The sequence below is a fragment of the Canis lupus genome, chromosome 1, assembly GCF_048164855.1.
Source record: "Canis lupus baileyi chromosome 1, mCanLup2.hap1, whole genome shotgun sequence".
NCBI lineage: Eukaryota > Metazoa > Chordata > Mammalia > Carnivora > Canidae > Canis > Canis lupus.
The window spans coordinates 99,613,285-99,629,740 of NC_132838.1; the positions used below are offsets into that span (position 1 = coordinate 99,613,285).

At 55.3% G+C, this 16,456-nt stretch overlaps 1 protein-coding gene across 1 annotated transcript; it reads right to left on the minus strand.

Moving 5' to 3' along the window:
- Positions 1-619: 619 nt before the first annotated feature.
- CARD19 (caspase recruitment domain family member 19) lies at positions 620-13,352 on the minus strand. Its single transcript, XM_072842366.1, has 6 exons — positions 13,214-13,352; positions 3,458-3,600; positions 2,021-2,174; positions 1,379-1,438; positions 1,154-1,225; positions 620-876 (listed from the first exon to the last, which is right to left on the minus strand). Exons 1-6 carry the CDS (start codon positions 13,218-13,220, stop codon positions 761-763), a joined length of 552 nt encoding a protein of 183 aa, XP_072698467.1. The 5' UTR covers positions 13,221-13,352; the 3' UTR covers positions 620-760.
- Positions 13,353-16,456: the final 3,104 nt, after the last annotated feature.

Here is a 16,456-nt window from a genome sequence, read left to right on the forward strand (position 1 = left end):
GGGTGTGTGTGGGGGGGTGAGGAGCCAGGGGCCAGGACCTCAGATGGCACAATGACGGTTTCATCTCTAAAGGTTCTGTGGACTGTTCTCCTCCAAGACCCTGCCTAGAATCTGGGACAGGATCTAATGCTCATTTCCAGCTTGTGGTCATAGATGGGCCCAGTGGACCCCACAAGGCCAGGTCCTCGCCTCCCGGTGGGGACGGCCTCCCCTCCCAACACAGGGCTGGCAAGGCCAGGTGTGGCCAGGACCTTGATGGGGACACACCACGGAGGGGCAGAGGGCTGCAGGAAAGCCTGGTGCCCTCACAGGCTGGGCCCCCTTCCTGTTTCCTCTTCAGGAGGTGTGGGTGCAGCCCCACCCGCGGGGACACACGAGGACACTGGTGGGGTGGAACGGTGGGAATGGAAAGGATGGGGCACCGTGGCAGCCACGGTGGCAGGGATGGGTGCACACCATGGGGGTGGGGGCTGGAAGTGGGAAGGGCGGCCTGGAGAGGACCTGTGGGGGGACAAGGAACGTGGTGGGCGGGGGGTGCCCAGGCGCCCCCAGGCTCCACCACCCTCGCCGGAGGGGCCACGGGGTCTTGGTGGGAATCATCTAGAAAACATTCCTGAGAGAAGTGACAAGGCTCCAACATTTAATGTCGAGCACCTTTGTCAGGTGAAGATAACTTTCTTTAAAAAGTATAAATAGTGAAAAACAAGCATTTAGAAAAGAAGTGGCGGCCTGCGGGGGCATCTCCCGCGTGGAGGGGGAGTCAGAGCGCCCCCGGGGTGTCCGTGAGGAAGGCCAGCAGGAAGCGGCTGACGTGCCTGTCCACGATGACGGGCGAGAAGCCCAGGACGCGCCGGGCCCCCGGCAGCACCTTGGGGTCTGGGAGGCAAGGCGGCCTCAGAAACCGGCCCAGGCCTCCCCAGGCCCAATAGCCCAGCGACGCGAGGGCCCTGCCTGGTGGCCCCCCACGCTCAGCTGAGAAAGGCCGTGCATGGGGCGGTGAGGTAGGGGCCACAGGCAGGGGTCCTGCTCCAGTCCCCCTGCGCCCGCCTCCTCCGAGGCCCGCCCCTCCCCGCCCACGGCTGCCCCCCCCCGGCCCCGCCCTGTACTGCGCAGGCAAGGAAACTGAGGCACGCAGAGGCCAGGCGGCACCCACCTGCAGGGCAGCAGTAGACGAGGAGCGCCAGCCCCGCAGCCAGGCCGAGGCAGGCCAGGAAGGCCACGGGTCCTGGGGAGACAGGCGGCTTGTGGACCTGGGGGCGCCCAGCAAGCACCCCGGGGCCCATGCAGAGGGAGCGAAGGAGCAGCCCCGAGCCGGAGCAGGAGCGGGAGCTGGGGGGGGAGGGTGAGGGGGTGAGAGAGAACAGGAGGAGGCGGTTACCCCTGTCACTGAGCTCGTGGCCCATGGCGCCTGAGTCTAGGTCTGTGCAATCGGAATGCTCTGGAAACAAGACGATGGGGCAGGTTAGCGGGGCAGGGCAAGCATTCGTCCCGCCCACAGGGGGCCCATCCCCAACCGTGGGTGTGGGGGCGAGACCCGGATGTGAGCACCGGGCAGTGAGTACCCAGCCTTCCGGGCCGGGCTTCAGGGGTAGGCACCGCAGAGGGGACCTTGACTTTCGCGTCTTCTGTCCACTTCCTGAGACCCGGGGGGCCGCGGGCGGGGCCATCGTTCCCGGGGGCAGGCACCTGTCCCCCTGGGACTGCTGTCCACCCCACCCCCCGCCCCCGCCCGGGGCTGGGAGCGCCCTCTCCCCATGGCCCAGGAGGACGCCTGGGTGCGTGACCCACACCCAGCGGTGGGGCCCCTCCGTCCCTCTGGCTGCACATCAGACAACGGCGGACAGCAGCCCCTCCTGCAGGGGACCAGGGGGACCTCAGGACTAAGCCGCCACCTGGGCGCTCCGGCGGGGACAGTCCCTCCAGGCTAGCACCAGCCTGAGGCCCTGGGTGCGCCGCCGGACGGTGCGGAGCGGTGGCGGGACCCACGGAGACACAGGCACGAGGGCGGTGGTGCACGTACGCGGGGCGAGGCGGCTGGGCAGCAGGCCGTGCAGGGGCTGCGCGTGGATGTACAGGGCCCGGTAGAACTCCTGGCAGTCCCGCTCGCCGCTCCGCTGCAGATGGCCCAGGAGGTCGCAGAGCCGCACGCGCACCGACGCCTTGGGGTTCCGGAACTGAGGGCGGGAAGGATGCAGGGGAGGTCAGTGGGGGACAGGGCCTGGGGGGCCTCAGGCAGGGCTGCGGTCACAGCATAGCCAGGGTCCCGCACTCCCTCCCTGTGGAGGCCGGGACACAGCAAGGACAGTGGGGATTTATTCCAACTGTTAGGATCTAATGGCTCGCAGTGTGACTCTGGCAAGTCACTTCACCCCACGATTGTTTCCTCACCTGTAAAAAGGATATAATAAAACCCAAATGGTAGGGTCCTTATGAGGAACCAGTGAGGTGACAGCACAAGGGACGAGTGATCGCATAAGGAAATAACTTGTACAGTCTACAGGAATGTGATCCAAGCTTTTAACACCCAAGGGTTGGGCAGAAAAAACCAAGTTCTTTTGATGTGTTCCATGGAGAAACGTGTGGTTCTAAAGGTCAGCGCACCAGGCACTTGGATCCCCAGAACCTAGAAGCTGTGGCCTGGTGCTGCCACCTGGTGGCAGTGGATCATCCCCCTCGGAACCAGAGTTGAACCAGAAATCCAAGGCCACAGGAAGCACATGGCAGGAGCCATGGAAACTATGAGGAACGGAACAGCGTGGGTGTGTACACGCAAGAGTCTCCCTTTTCTTGTATAAACATCTCAAACTTTTCAATTTTTTTATACAACAAATGTATCTTAGACTTTTAAGTACAATAAAAGGCATACATTTGACCCATACTTTTAACTTACTGCCCCTCTCATAACTGAAGTTCTGAGCCGGCGCAGGGCCCATGGAAATGCTGGCTGTGCTGGGATCAAGCTCGCTGTGCCCAGGAGAGGCCCCAACCCTGCGGACAGCCCCACACACAAACCCCATCACCCTGCACCAGGGCAGGAGCTGCAGCTCCAAGAGCAGGGCTTACTCAGTCCCTCCTCTGCTGGAGGGCCCTGCACCCTAAGGCCCTGGCCCTGTGGGGAATTCAGAGAACGGGTGGCACAGGCAGCGGCACCCAGCCTCCCTCGGTGTCCCCAAAAGTCTGTCCATCCTTGAACCTCTGCAGGAGGCAGGGTGCAGACCCTGCGGCAGTGGGGTAGAGCCTGGCTGGCCCCAGGCCCGCTGGGTGCATTGGCTGCCCCATGGCCTGCAGTGCCCCTGGCATCTCTGGAGGGCCACCCGCAGGTCCCCATGACAGGAGACATAGAGGCTGGCAGAGCTGATGCTCTGGGCCCAAGGCAACCGCGAGAGCCAGGCTTCCACCTCCTGTCTTCTCCCAGCCCAGGGGGGGTGGAATGGGACGTGCCAGCCCCCACCACTACCTTCTGTGCATCCTTGTTGCTGAGGATCTGGGGGTAGTAGCGATTTAGCTGCAGGATGATCCTGTCCACCTGCTGTTCACTGAGGCGTCCCCGGCCCAGGAGGAAAGGCGTGTCCTGGACCAGGCGGTCACAGTAGGTCTGCTCTGAAACGGCAGAGGGCAGAGGGCATGACCAGCAGGGCTGGGGGGTGGGCAGCAGGCCCCCACACCACACACACTGTGGCCCCCAGAGGCACATCAGCCATAAGCAGCCTGACAACTGCTGACCTCCCGCCCGAGTGCAAGATGCACAGCCCGGAACCCCCGTCCTGCCCTTCCCGCACTAGAGATGGTGGGCGCCAGTGCACTGGAATGACCCCCTGGGCTCAGAGGCAGAGTGGAGGCTCCAGCCGCTCTCGATGCCACAGAGCTCACTGGAGAAGACAGGGCAGCCTGTGTCGGCGTGGCCATGGGACAGCGTTGCTCGCAAGGCCCTGAGAAGCCGCTGCAGCACAGCAGGGTGCCCACCTGGGGGCCGGGGGTGCTCTCCCCACTGTTCTTCTTCCAGGACCATCACTAAAGCATCACAGTGCACTTTCTTCCTTGTTAAGAATGTTCTTCAGAACAACGGGCCTTTAACAACCAGGGGTGGGTTTGTGGTGTTTGTGGCTGGTGGGGACATAGGATCCCCCAGGGGGAGTGTGAATCCACAGCATCAACTACCTTCACCCCCACCCTCACCTCCACCCCGTGGCAGCCTGGCGTACGTGTCCGCGGACAGGGGCCGGGCGCCTGTGTGTGACCGGAATTAACTCGGCATCAAGTCAATTCGATGGTTATATTGTGCGCAATACTCAGGATAACCACAAAGAAAATATCCACGGGATACAGACAAAAGGGAATCAGAATGTGCTACTAGAAAAAGTCGACTAACCACAAAAGACAAAAATGCTACAGACATCAGAAAACAAATAGCAAAAAGGCAGAAACAAGTTATTATCAGTCATTACAGTATGTATTTAGATGTAAACAGATTAAAGACACAGATCGGCAAAATGGATTTGTGATGTTGTGATTTAAAGTAGGGACTACACTCTTGATCTTCATCCCAATTCCTGGTCCAGAGCTCCCACGAGCCTGGGGATGTCCTAAGTGAGGAGATATGAAGGGGAAGGTGGCTTTTTTCTAACAAGCCCCTTTCAGCCTGTGACTTCATGGCAATGGGCGGAGACTCCCGAAGTCCCTGAAGAACCACAGGATAGGAGCTGCTATCTGGTGAAGCTAAGCACATGGTTAGAGGCCTGGAGCTTTTCTGTCCTCTGGACCCGGCCTCCAGGAGGGGAGCGGGGCTGAGACTGAATCAGTCACCAAGGGCAGTGGTTTCATCGATTGTGCCTAAAACAACCCGTGTACCAAGCCACAGGAAGGAGCCTGAAGAGCTTGGTTGCTGAGTGCATGAGGCGCTGGGAAGGTGGTCTGCCTGGCCCTGTGGAAGGAGCATGGAAGCTCTGCGCCCCTCCTATGGCCTGTGCCCTAAGCTCCTCTTCCATGTGGATGTTCACTTGTGTCCTTTGAAATACCCTCTGTCATACTGGCAATAGTATGTGGAGCCAGCTCCCAGGTTCTGTGAGCTGAATAAATGACTGCACCAGAAATGGGGTCATGGGACCCTCAATTTACAGCCACTCAGTCAGAAGCAGCAGCACTGAGCCCTCAACAGGTGGGACTTGATGCATCAGAAGTGAGTTGAACCATGAGACTCACAGTGGGTGTCAGAGAACTAACTACCCTATGGGAGGCAGAACCACATATCTGGTGAGCACAAGCATCAGGGGGCCTCGGGAGGGTGAGTGCTGGGGGCAGGAATAGAGGGAAGTAGAGCTTTTTTCCTCTGGATTAAAATAAGTATGATTCAACTATATGCTGTCCCCAAAAGACTCTAGCCCAAAGATGCCCAGGGGCTGAGAGTGAGAAGAGGGGAACAGGGGCTGGGCAAATAGCAGCCCAAGGAGCAGGGGCGGCTGCACAAATAGGACAAGAGAGACTCTGTCCCAAAGATGAGAGACAGGAAGTACATCACGTGTCAATATAAGGGTCAATTCAAGATCTAAAACAGGCGCCAGCTATCAGAGCCCCCAAATAATAGTAAAAGTTTAGTAATAATGAATAATAACAGCAGAGCCGTCAGTACCCCACTTCCAGGAACAGCCAGAACAGCAAGGGAACTGCGGGTATGGGCTGTGCTGTAAACACTCACACTCACACATGCACACATATACGCACACACATGCACGCAGACGGTCCACCTAACAGCACAAGCACATCCCATCTAACTGGGCTTCGCACACACTGTGTTCCTACAAACTGAAGGTCTGTGCCAACCCTGCGTGGAGCGAGTCCACAGGCGCCACTTTTCCAACGTCACCTGTTTGTCATGTCTTTGTGTCACATTCTGATAATTCTTACAATTCAAACTTTTCATTCTTCAAACCTTACTTCAAACCTTTTCATTATCATTATAAGTGTTAATGGTGATCTGCAATCAGTGATTATGACTCACTGGAAACTCAGATGATTGGTAGCATTTTTTAGCAATAAAATATTTTTAATTAGGGTACGTACATTGTTTGCCAGACATGCTACTGTGCCCTTGAGAGATCACAATATAGTGTAAATGCAACTTTTATACGCACTGGGAAACCAAGAAATTCACTAGACTCGCGTGATTGCAATATTTGCTTTATTATTTACTGTCTGGAACCAAACCCACAAGAACTCCAAGGTGGGCCTAAATGCCCTCTCCTCAAGCACACACAGAACACTCCAGGAAAGACCACAAAACAAGTTTGGCTACAAAAGAAGTCATATTTTAAAAGACTGAAATCATACAAAGGGTGTTTTCTGATCACATGGAATAAAGCCAGAAATCAGTAACAGAAGGAAAACTAGAAAATGCACAATTATGTGAAAATGAAACAATGAATGGATCAAAGAAGAAATCCCAAGGGAAATTAGAAAATACCCTGAGACAAATGAAAATATAAATACAAAACACCAAAACTTACAAGATGCCATGAAAGCAGTTCAGAGGAAGACATTTACGCTGTATACACTTTACAACAGAAGAGAGATCTCAGATCAACAATCTACCTGTTACACCTGAAGGAAGCAGGAAGGGAAGAGCAAACTAGACCCAAAATACCAGAAGGGAAGAAACAATAAAGATTAGAGCAAAGATAAATGCAATGGAAAATAGAAAAACAAAATCAAAAGTTGGTTCTTTGGAAAGATCAACAAACTCACAAACCGTGAGCTAGACTCAAGTTACTAATATAAGAAATAAGAGTATGGACAGGACTACCAATTTTATAGAAATAAAAAGGATTACAATAGAATACTATGAAAATTTGTAACCCAACAAATTTGACAAATGAGATGAAGTGGACAAATTCCTAAAAACACACAATGTACCAAAAGCAAAACACAAATATAGACAAATCTGAATGGACCTCTAACTAGCGAGGAAATTAAATTATTAATCAACATTATCCTAACAAATAAAAGCCCAGCAACAGATGGCTCCACTGGTGAATTCTACCAAACATTTAAATACTAATAGTTAAATTCTTCCGAAAAACAGAAAGAATACTTCCTAACTCATCCCATGAGGACAGCATCACCCTAATACAAGACAAGTATACTACAACCAATATCTCCTATAAACACTGATGTCAAAATCCTCAACAAAACACTAGTAACCTGAATTCAACAGCATACTAAAAGGATCATACCCCAGAATACCAGGATGTTTCAACATGTGATAATCCATTCATATTACGTTAATAGAATGAAGTAAAACACACACACATCACAATCATCTCAAGCTTTGCAGAAAGGGCATCTAGGGATCTCCCTAGATTTACCCTTTCTTGATTAAAGAAAAAACGTTAGGGATGCCTGGGTGGCTCAGCTGAGCGTCTGCCTCCAACTCAGGTCGTGATGCCGGGGTCCTGGGATCGAGTCCCACATCTGGCTCCCCGCATGGAGCCTGCTTCTCCCTCTGCCTGTGTCTCTGCCTCTCTCTCTGTGTCTCTCCTGAATAAATAAACAAAATCTTAAAAAAGAAAAGAAAAGAAAAAAAAAAAGAAAAGAAAAAAAAAAGAAAAGAAAAAAAAAAGAAAAGAAAAAACCTTTCAGGAAACCTAGGTGGCTCAGCCAGTTAAGCATTTGCCTTCGGCTCAGATCATGATCTTGGGGTCCCGGGGTTGAGCTCCAGGTCGGGCTCCCTGCTAAATGGGAAGTCTGCCTCTCCCTCTGCCTGTGCCCCTCCCCTTGCTTGTGTGTTCTCTGTCAAATAAATAAAAGTCTTTTAAAAAATAAAGAAAATAAAGAAAAAAAATTTTCCAAAAATTAAGACTAGAAGAAAATTTCCTCAACATGAAGAAGGTCATATATGACAAGCCCACAGCAAAGATCATACTCAGTGTGGGAAGACTGAAGGACTTCCCCTATGACCAGGGAATCCTGCCAAGCAAGATGCCCACCCTCGTCATTCCTATTCAAAGTTGCACTGGAAGTTCCAGCCAGCGCAATCAAACAAAAAAGGGAAATAAAATGTATTCAAATGAAAAGTAAGAAGTAATATTATCTCTTTTTGCAGATGACATGATTTTATATATAGAAAATCTTAAAGGTCAAAATCAATCAACAAATTCAGCAAAGCTATAAGATACAAAATCAATACATGAAAATCAGTTCTATCTCTATACGTTGACAATGAACAATCCAAAAAGAAAGGTAAGAAAACAATTCTATTTACAATGGTATCAAAAAGAACACAATACTTAGGAATAAATTTAACCAAGGAGGTTAAAGACTTGTACACTGAAAACTCAAAACATCACTGAAAGAAATTTAAAAAGATACAAAAATAAATGGAAATATACCCTCTGTTCACGGATCTGGAAGATTTAATGGTGTGAAGATGACAATACTCCCAAAGTGATCTACAGAGTCAATGTAATTCCTATCCAAACTCCAATGATGTTTCTTGGTTTTCATCCTAAAAGGAACCTTTATAGCCAAAACCATCCTGAAAAAAAAGAACAAAGTTGGAAGACTCACACTGGTTTTAAAACTTACAACAAAGCTACAACTATCAAAACACTGTGACACTGGCATAAGGACAGACATACAGACCAACAGAATAAAATAGAGTCCAGAAGGAAACCCTATTCTGAGTGGGTAGGCCTGTGTGTGGAGAACGGCAACACACAGGATGGGAGAAAATATTTGCAAAGCATACATCAGATAAGGGCAATACCCAGAATGTAAAAAGAACTCCTATCATTCCATAACAACAAAAACCCATATGTGACACAATTCAAAAATGGGCAAAGGACTTGACAAGGCACTTCTGTGAAGAAGACATACAGGACTCTGGAGAGCATGCCAAGATGCTCACAGCTACTCGTCACGAGGGAAACGCAGAGAAAACTACAATGAGAAAACACTTCACACTCGGGAGCGGATGCTCACATGTAGTCACATACAAACAGGAACGCAGAGAGTGGGACACACATGGGGACAACTTGAACCCTAAGCAAGCGCTGGGGGACTAACGGTGCCATCCCTGCAGAGAACAGGAAAGTCAAACGCGGACTTACCCCTGGACCCAGCAAGCCCCTCCTGGCACACACTCATCGCAGGACTGAGAGCAGGGACTCGCTGACCTGCCTGACATTCAGGGTGGCTTTACTCACAGCAGCCAACAAGCAGAGACAACCCCGGAGTCCTCGTACAGACGGATGCATAAACGCACCCTGTAGAACATTCCACAGGCACAGAGGGAGGAAACTTGGCACAGATGTTACAACATGGTGACCCCTGAAAACGTGCTATGTGAAACAAGGACCCAAAAGGACAAATATTACATGATTTCCACTTATATGAAATATACAGAACGTCAAATTAAAGAGAGAGCCAGAGGCTGGGGGCGGGGGAGGAAGGGAGTTGCTGGGTACAGGGACAGCTTTCCCCAGGTGATGACCAAGTTCTGGAAGCAGACAGTACTGATGGTTTCACAACGCGGTGCATGTATGTCATGCCACTGAAATGGTTAACACGGTAAACTATGTACGTTTTAGCACACACACAGGTAAATGCATAATTGTGCAGTGGCTCTGTTTAATCAGTTTTACAAGGAAATAAAATTCAGAGATAAAAGAAAAGATCTTTGGAGTCACAAAAAGGCAAGGAGGAAACTTTTTTTTTTTTAGGCAGGGAGGAAACTTGAATGCATATTATTAAGGGAAAGAAGCCAGTCTGCAAAGTTAACATACTAACTATACGATATTCCAGAAAATGTGAAACTATGGAGATCGTAGAAAGATCTGCCAGGGCTGAGGCGAGAACAGGTGATGAAGGGGCAGAGCCCAGGGGAATTTTAGGGCAGTGGAACCACTCTGTTTGACACTGTAATGGGGGGGTCTACAGGACACTATGCCCTTTTCAAAAGTCATAGAATGCACAACACAGAAGTGAACTATAATGTAAACTATGGGCTTTAGTTAGTAATAATGTATTGACAGTGGTTCATTGCCTGTAACAGATATATCACATCAATGCAAGATATTATTAATAAAGGAAAGTGGGTTTGGGGAGGAGTATGGGACCCTCTATACCAACTGCTCAATTTTCTGTATACTAAAATAACTCTAAAAATAAAACATATTAATTAAAGAGAAATCCTACTTTGAAAATCCATAGCTAAATTTTAAAGAAAAAAAAAAAAGGAAAGGACAGATAGCAAATGAATCCTTGGGTCCAGTGGCATTGCCTGGGAAGGAGCATGAAGGAACTTTCTGGAGTGATAGAAATGTTTGACTTCATTGGGTCTGGGTTGGTATTTCCATGGATGTATAAATTTGTCAAAAAATTTAAAATTATTAATTTAAAATAAGTGTACCTGTTGTCAGTAAATAATCTCAGTAAAGTTGATTTTTTAAAATAGGGTGACACCGGGGTACCCGGGTGGCTCAATGGTTGAACGCCTGCCTTTGGCTCAAGTTGTGATCCCAGGTCCCGGGATCAAGTCCCACGCTGAGCTCACCGCAAGGGGCCTGCTTCTCTCTGCCTGTGTCTCTGCCTCTCTGTGCGTGTCTCTTTTAAAATAAATAAAATTTAAAAAAATTTTTAAATGGGGTCACATCATGGGGCCGACTCATCTCTCTCTCTCTCCTACTGCCACCTCCTCCTGGCTGGTCTTTCTCCCCCCAAAATATGCATTTCGAACCTCTGAATCTTTCCAGGCCCTGAAAGTCTACCTGGAAGACAGACTCATCAGCAGCCCCACCGTGCTGAGGAAGCTACCCGCAGGGCCACCAGAAGACCCGCATGGCCACATGGGAAGGACCACCCTGGTCATCTGGCTTCACCACTTGCAGCCTCTCTGACTCAAGAGGCAAGAACAGTGGCCACAGTTCATGGCACATGCCCCAGGACCAGCCATTCTGTAGGCTCTATGCGTACAGATCATCTCCATCTTTCCAGTAGCTCTGCAACTCCTGCAAGACCACCTCCCCTGTTTGTGAATGGGGACACTAAAACAGGGCAAAGAGATACAGTACCTGCCTAAGACCTCAGCCAGTGAGGGAGTGAAGATGGATGGAGGCTGGACCCATGCACAGCTTTGTGGCAACCTCTTGACATCCAGACTCCCCACTTGTGTAATTAACATAGTAGTTAACTGTACAGTTAGCTGCATCAAGTCTGCTCCTGGCCTGGCTGCAGGTTCTTCTGCCCAGGGCTGTCTCTGCAGTGTGTGCACACGGCAGGCACACAGCAGGAGCTCACTAAAGAGTGCTGGAATGAATGGCCCAGGGCTATGGGTGGACTAAGGGGTAGATGCTGTGGCGGCTCCTCATGCTGCAGCCCGAGCAAAGAGAAGTCTATTGCGGAAAGTGTGAGTCACCTGACATGGTGGCACAGCCTGGGGCTGAAGCTTTCTGTGGTGGTTAGAAGCTGTGCGTGTGAACCACACCCGGAGGGCCACACCCAGGAACGAAAAAGCACAGGAAAATGAAATGGCTCTGGTCCCAGGCACTGATCAACAGTCCCAGACAGTGTTCAAGGATAGAGGGGAATGCTCTGGCACAAAACCCAGCAGGACTTTGCTAGCTTCTTTGGCCAAGCCCCACCTCCCCTACCTTCTTACCCAGTTGGTGCTAAGACCACAGACCCCAACCCCTTACCCCTGCCTGGCACTCAAGGTCCTGTGGGAGCTGCCTTACCCCAGGCCACTGAGCCATCCTGCAGAGCAGCCCCCATTGGCACCATCCTGCCTGGGACCCTATGCAAGGATGGGAACACCTGTCCTGTGGTTTCTCCCTGCACCATGTCATGCTCAGCTCACTGTCTTCCCCTGCAGAGCCCTTGCTGGGCTCCACTGGCTCCTGTCCCTCTCAGAATCCCCTCCTGTTTCAGGGCTGGACCTGGCCTCAGGTGTGGAGCTGAGAGGGCTCAGTCCCCAGCACCCCACAAGGCAGGGCCTGGTTCCACAGCAACAGGAACAGCTGTAGTGACAGCTGGCTAGCACTGGCCTGGGCAAACTCATCAGGTCCAAATGCTCATCCTGCAACCTGTCATGGAGGCCCCAGGACCGGCACAAGGCAGGTGCCCCGACAGTGCACAGGGTCAGTGAGCCAGGGACTTCATCCCTGCAGCCCCGCAAGCACAGTCCATCTGACTACACTGGGTCTGCACTTTCGGGGCCTCAGTTCCCCATTTCAGAAGCGACAGGCTGTGACAGGAGGGATCTCTAGAGGCTCGGCACTCAGACTTGGCTGTGAGAAAGGGGCAGGAGGGGAGTCCCCCACAGGACCTTGAGGGGCCCTGGGCAGGACACAGGTCTTGTTCTGCCTCTGCCACTGACTACCCCGGCAGCCTGGGGCTTGGCACTCATCTAACCTGAGGTTTTATTTCCTTCTCCACATAGAGGACACCCTATATGTCCCTCTACAGCAACTCTGGATGGGAGGCACTTAGCCACAAATATAAAGGATTAGGGGAGATGACAGGGGAATGGGAAGCAGCTAGGGTCTCTTCTGACCTAGGTGGGACACTGTGGTCCCAAAAAACATCAGGTCCCAGCCCATGACATCCTACTGGAGGGACTCCAGTGAGCAACCCGGGGGAGCAACCACATTCCCTGATCGCGCTGTCCAAGGTCCCTCGCCAACCCATCACCATTACGGGTGTCTCCCCCACTGAAGTTCCCCTGCTCAGCTGGGACCAGGAGGGGGGTGGGCTCTCCAATCCAAACAGGCCTGGGCGGGGTGGGGGGGCGGGGATGGCTGGGCTGGGCACCCGTCCCAGGGAAGGAAGCTGCAGTGGGGGGGCACTCTGCAGTGGGATCAGGCTGTGTGTGTTGGGGGGGGGAATGGCTGGGCCCCGGGAAGGAAGCTGCAAGGGGGGCAGGCTCTCCAGTGGGATCAGGCTCCGGGAGGATGGCTGGGCTGGGCCCCAGTCCCCGGGGAAGGAAGCTGCAGGGGTGAGGGTCCCCGGCGCAGCACAAAGCCTCGGGGGGTTGAGCCTGTATCCTCGGTTCCCCGGGGACGTCCCGGGACACAGCACCGTCCCAGCGGTACGCGCCCCTCTGGGAGCCCTGGGCTGAGGCTGGAGGGGCTGCAGGGGGACCCCGGAGAACCGCCGCCCCCGCCCTCAGGCCGCCGCGCCCGTCCCGGGAGGGCATCCCGGACCCCCGCCCGCCCGCGCTCACCTGTCATGGCGGCGGCACGGCCCGTCCCGCTGTCGCGGTCCGCGGGTCGGGTTGTCAGCCGGCCGGCCGCCCGGCTCCTCTCGGTTCCCCCGCCCCTTCCCGGCAGGCCCCGCCCCCGCCGGCAGGCCCAGTCCCGCGTCGCCGCCGCCGCAGCCCCAACCCGCCCGCACTGAGCCCGCCCTTTCCCGTTACGCTCCGCCCCCAGCGGCGGCGGCGTCAACTCGAGGACCCTAAGCCCCGCCCCCCAGTGGAGCCCCGCCTCCTCCGGCGACAGGTACGCCGCCGTCCGGAGGCCTTGGCCCCGCCCCTCACGGAGCCCCACCCTCGCTAACGTCACAGCTCCGCCCCCGCCCGCTTCGAGGCCTTCCGAAGTCTCGATCCTTGCTCGCCCGGCGTAGGGTACGGAGTACCCCGAAGCCCTTAGCTCCGCCCCTCGCTGAGTCCCGCCCGCCGTTCTTTTCCAAGACCCTAAACCCCGCCCCAACTGTAGCCCCGCCCCTTCCGGCGACGGCGAGGTCGCAGCCACAGCCCTGAGCCCCGCCCCTCATTGGAGTCCGCCCCAACCCCGGCGCACCCTCCGCCTATTGGCCCCGCCCCGCGGTGGCTCCACCCACTCCGCCCTCGCCCCTGCGACGGCCTCTCGGGAGTAGGCGTTCAGCGCCGGGGGCCCAGTCGGCTGCCCCGCCCCGCCGTGGCTCCGCCCGCTCCGCCCCCACCCAGGCCACGCCCCACGCCGGCCCCGCCCGGGAGTAGGCGTTCAGCGCCGGGGGCACAGTCCGCTGCCGCGCCCCGCCTCGCCTGGCGCCTCGCTGCGCCCCTCGCCCGGAATGAGGAACCTGAGAGAGAGGGACTTACCTCAGGTCACACGGGTCAGGCTGTAGGAGACAGAGAGGAGAAGCCAGACCTAGCTGTGTGGCCTGAGTGGAGCCGGCCTCTCCTGAGCGCCCTGCCGGTAGCGGAGGACGCCAGCCCGGCAGCGACCCCGACGAGGAGCCTTTGCCTTGCCTGAGCCTCAGTTTCCCTCTCTGTGAGCTCGGGCAGCTCTCCCCCGGCTCAGGAAGCCGCAGCCACACAGGTGCGGCTCCCAACTACAAGGTGGAGATGGAGATGGAGTTGGAGAGCCCGCAGCAAGGAGCGAGGGGCCACTCTGGCCACTGCGGACAGGGCTTGGCCTTCCCACGTTTGCGGCCCTAAGGTGCGGCCCCGACCCGGCGTTCACCCCAAGGCCGCACTCCCCCGTGTGTGCGTCAGCTGTCCGGGTAGAGCAGGTCCGGGACTGCCCGGCACTGCTGGGTGCGCGGGGGTCTCCGGGAACAGGTGCACTTGTCTGGAAATCCCAACTCTTGAGGCTGGGCTTGGCGGTCACTGCATGGGAGCTGCCCTCTCCCCAAAAGCGGGGAGTGGATGTGCTCGGCTTCCCTGGGAGACCCAGGCCAAGGGACCGCAGGGGCAGGAGGTCAGGGCGCTGCCTGGGGTTCCTGCTGGCCAGGGCGCCTGCCACCAGCTGCCGCCGGGTGCTCCCTCCACAGGAGCATCCCCATTGCTCCGCGTTCCGCGCACGGTCACCCCCGCCTCTCGGGTGTTTCTCAGTCTAGGAGCGAGGTCAAGCGCTGTGAGGGCGGGGTCTGCATGGGACTGGGGGTTTCCCAAGTGCTCCCCTCCTGCAGCGAGCGCCACCAACATTCCACCTCCACGGCCACTCCCGTGCGTGGTGGGTGGGACACAAGCACAAAGCGTTGGAGTCCCTCACGAGGACAGGCCTCCCAGGGACAGGAGTCTCTCCAAGGGTCCCCACCCAGTGCACACGAACTGCTCCTCTGCGCCCTCCCACTGTGTCCTCTGGGGAGCTGGGGGAACTGTGCGGTGGGGCAGGGGTCTAGTAGCCCGGCCCCCACCCTGGGAGCGGCAGGTGGTCCTCCTCTCCAGCCCTAGAATGGTGTTCTCCCCACCACGGTGGCCCCGCAGGGCAGGGGTCCTGGGATCCCTCACCCCCCTGCTGAGCACTGAGGGTATCACATGGGGAGGGATCGCCCTGTAGGGCTTTGTGGGGACCCCTGAAGTTGCTACCCCTGCCCTGGACCTCCTGACTCACTGGCCCTGACCCTTACACCTCAGACTTCCCGTTCTTTTGAGTTGTCACTATAGCATGATTTATGGGAAAATAAACTATTTTAAAAGGTCATGGAAGCACACCCCAGGTGGTGTCTGCACCTGCACCTGCCCCCCCCCCTCGCCGCCCTGACCCTCCCAGGGTGCCCCTTTCTTATTCAGGCCTCTTCTTGGTCCCTGCCTCAGCCAGGTCCAAAGGTAAGACCCAGGAATGCTGGCAGCTCACCACACAAGGGGCTCATCTCCCTAATAAAGACATCCTGTAGGTCAGAAAGGGGTCAACACCCCTGTATTCAGTGAAGGGGGGGCAGGCTCATGGGCCCTCCATTCTGACCATGATGAGAATCTCATGTTTCATGGATCTGAGATCCTGGTCAAGCCCTGCATGTGCCAGCGGCGGGGAGTGCGCACCACAGGGCACCTCCCAGGCTCTGGGTCCTGCCCCTCAGCACGGCCTGCCATCTCCCCACGAGGACGTTGGCTCCCGAGGACGGGGCCACATCTGCCTTGGTCGCGGTGCAGGCATCCAGCAGGTGCTCCACAAGTGAGCCGAGGAAGGAGGGGCTGCAGGCAGTGGGGCTGTGGGGTGCCACGGGCTGGGGCTGGCCTGTGTGGCCGAGCTGACCGTGCAGAGGGCCAGTGCTGGGTGATGAGGGGCCCGCGTGGGGAGGAGGAGCCAGCATGTCCTCCTCCCACATTCTCACGCTGCCCAGGGCCCACCGTTTGATCCTTTGCTTTTTCATTCCACACATGCTTCCTCGACACCTGTCACGTGCCCAGCTCAGGGTTAATTGTCACAGGGAAAGTAGAGGGGACCCCCATCCCAACAGAGGTTCCCGTGATCCTACCAAGTGACGGGGTGTGGGCGCTGGCGACAGCAAGAGGCTAGAGGCCTGCTGAGGGGCTACCGGCCCCCAAGATGGCCCCACCACCCTCACACCCCTGGTCTCACCCTTTGGCAGTGCCCTCCAATGGCCAATCGGCCTGGCCTGTGCATCTGGTGACCTGGGGCAGAGCAAGCCAGTGCCCTCTGAGGCCAGGTCATCCAGTGCACTGGGGCTCTGCCCTTTCCCTCCCGGGCTGCCTGCTCCGGGGGCACCACGTGCTAGGGTCACTCAGGCCACTCCTGTGACC

Excerpts from the sequence above, each read along its gene's own strand:
- CARD19 (XM_072842366.1), bottom strand. Across the intron at positions 1,226-1,378 it reads CCACGAGCTCAGTGACAGGG|GACCCGTGGCCTTCCTGGCC; the intron begins GTAACCGCCTCC and ends CTGTCTCCCCAG. Across the intron at positions 877-1,153 it reads CGTCTACTGCTGCCCTGCAG|ACCCCAAGGTGCTGCCGGGG; the intron begins GTGGGTGCCGCC and ends CTTGCCTCCCAG.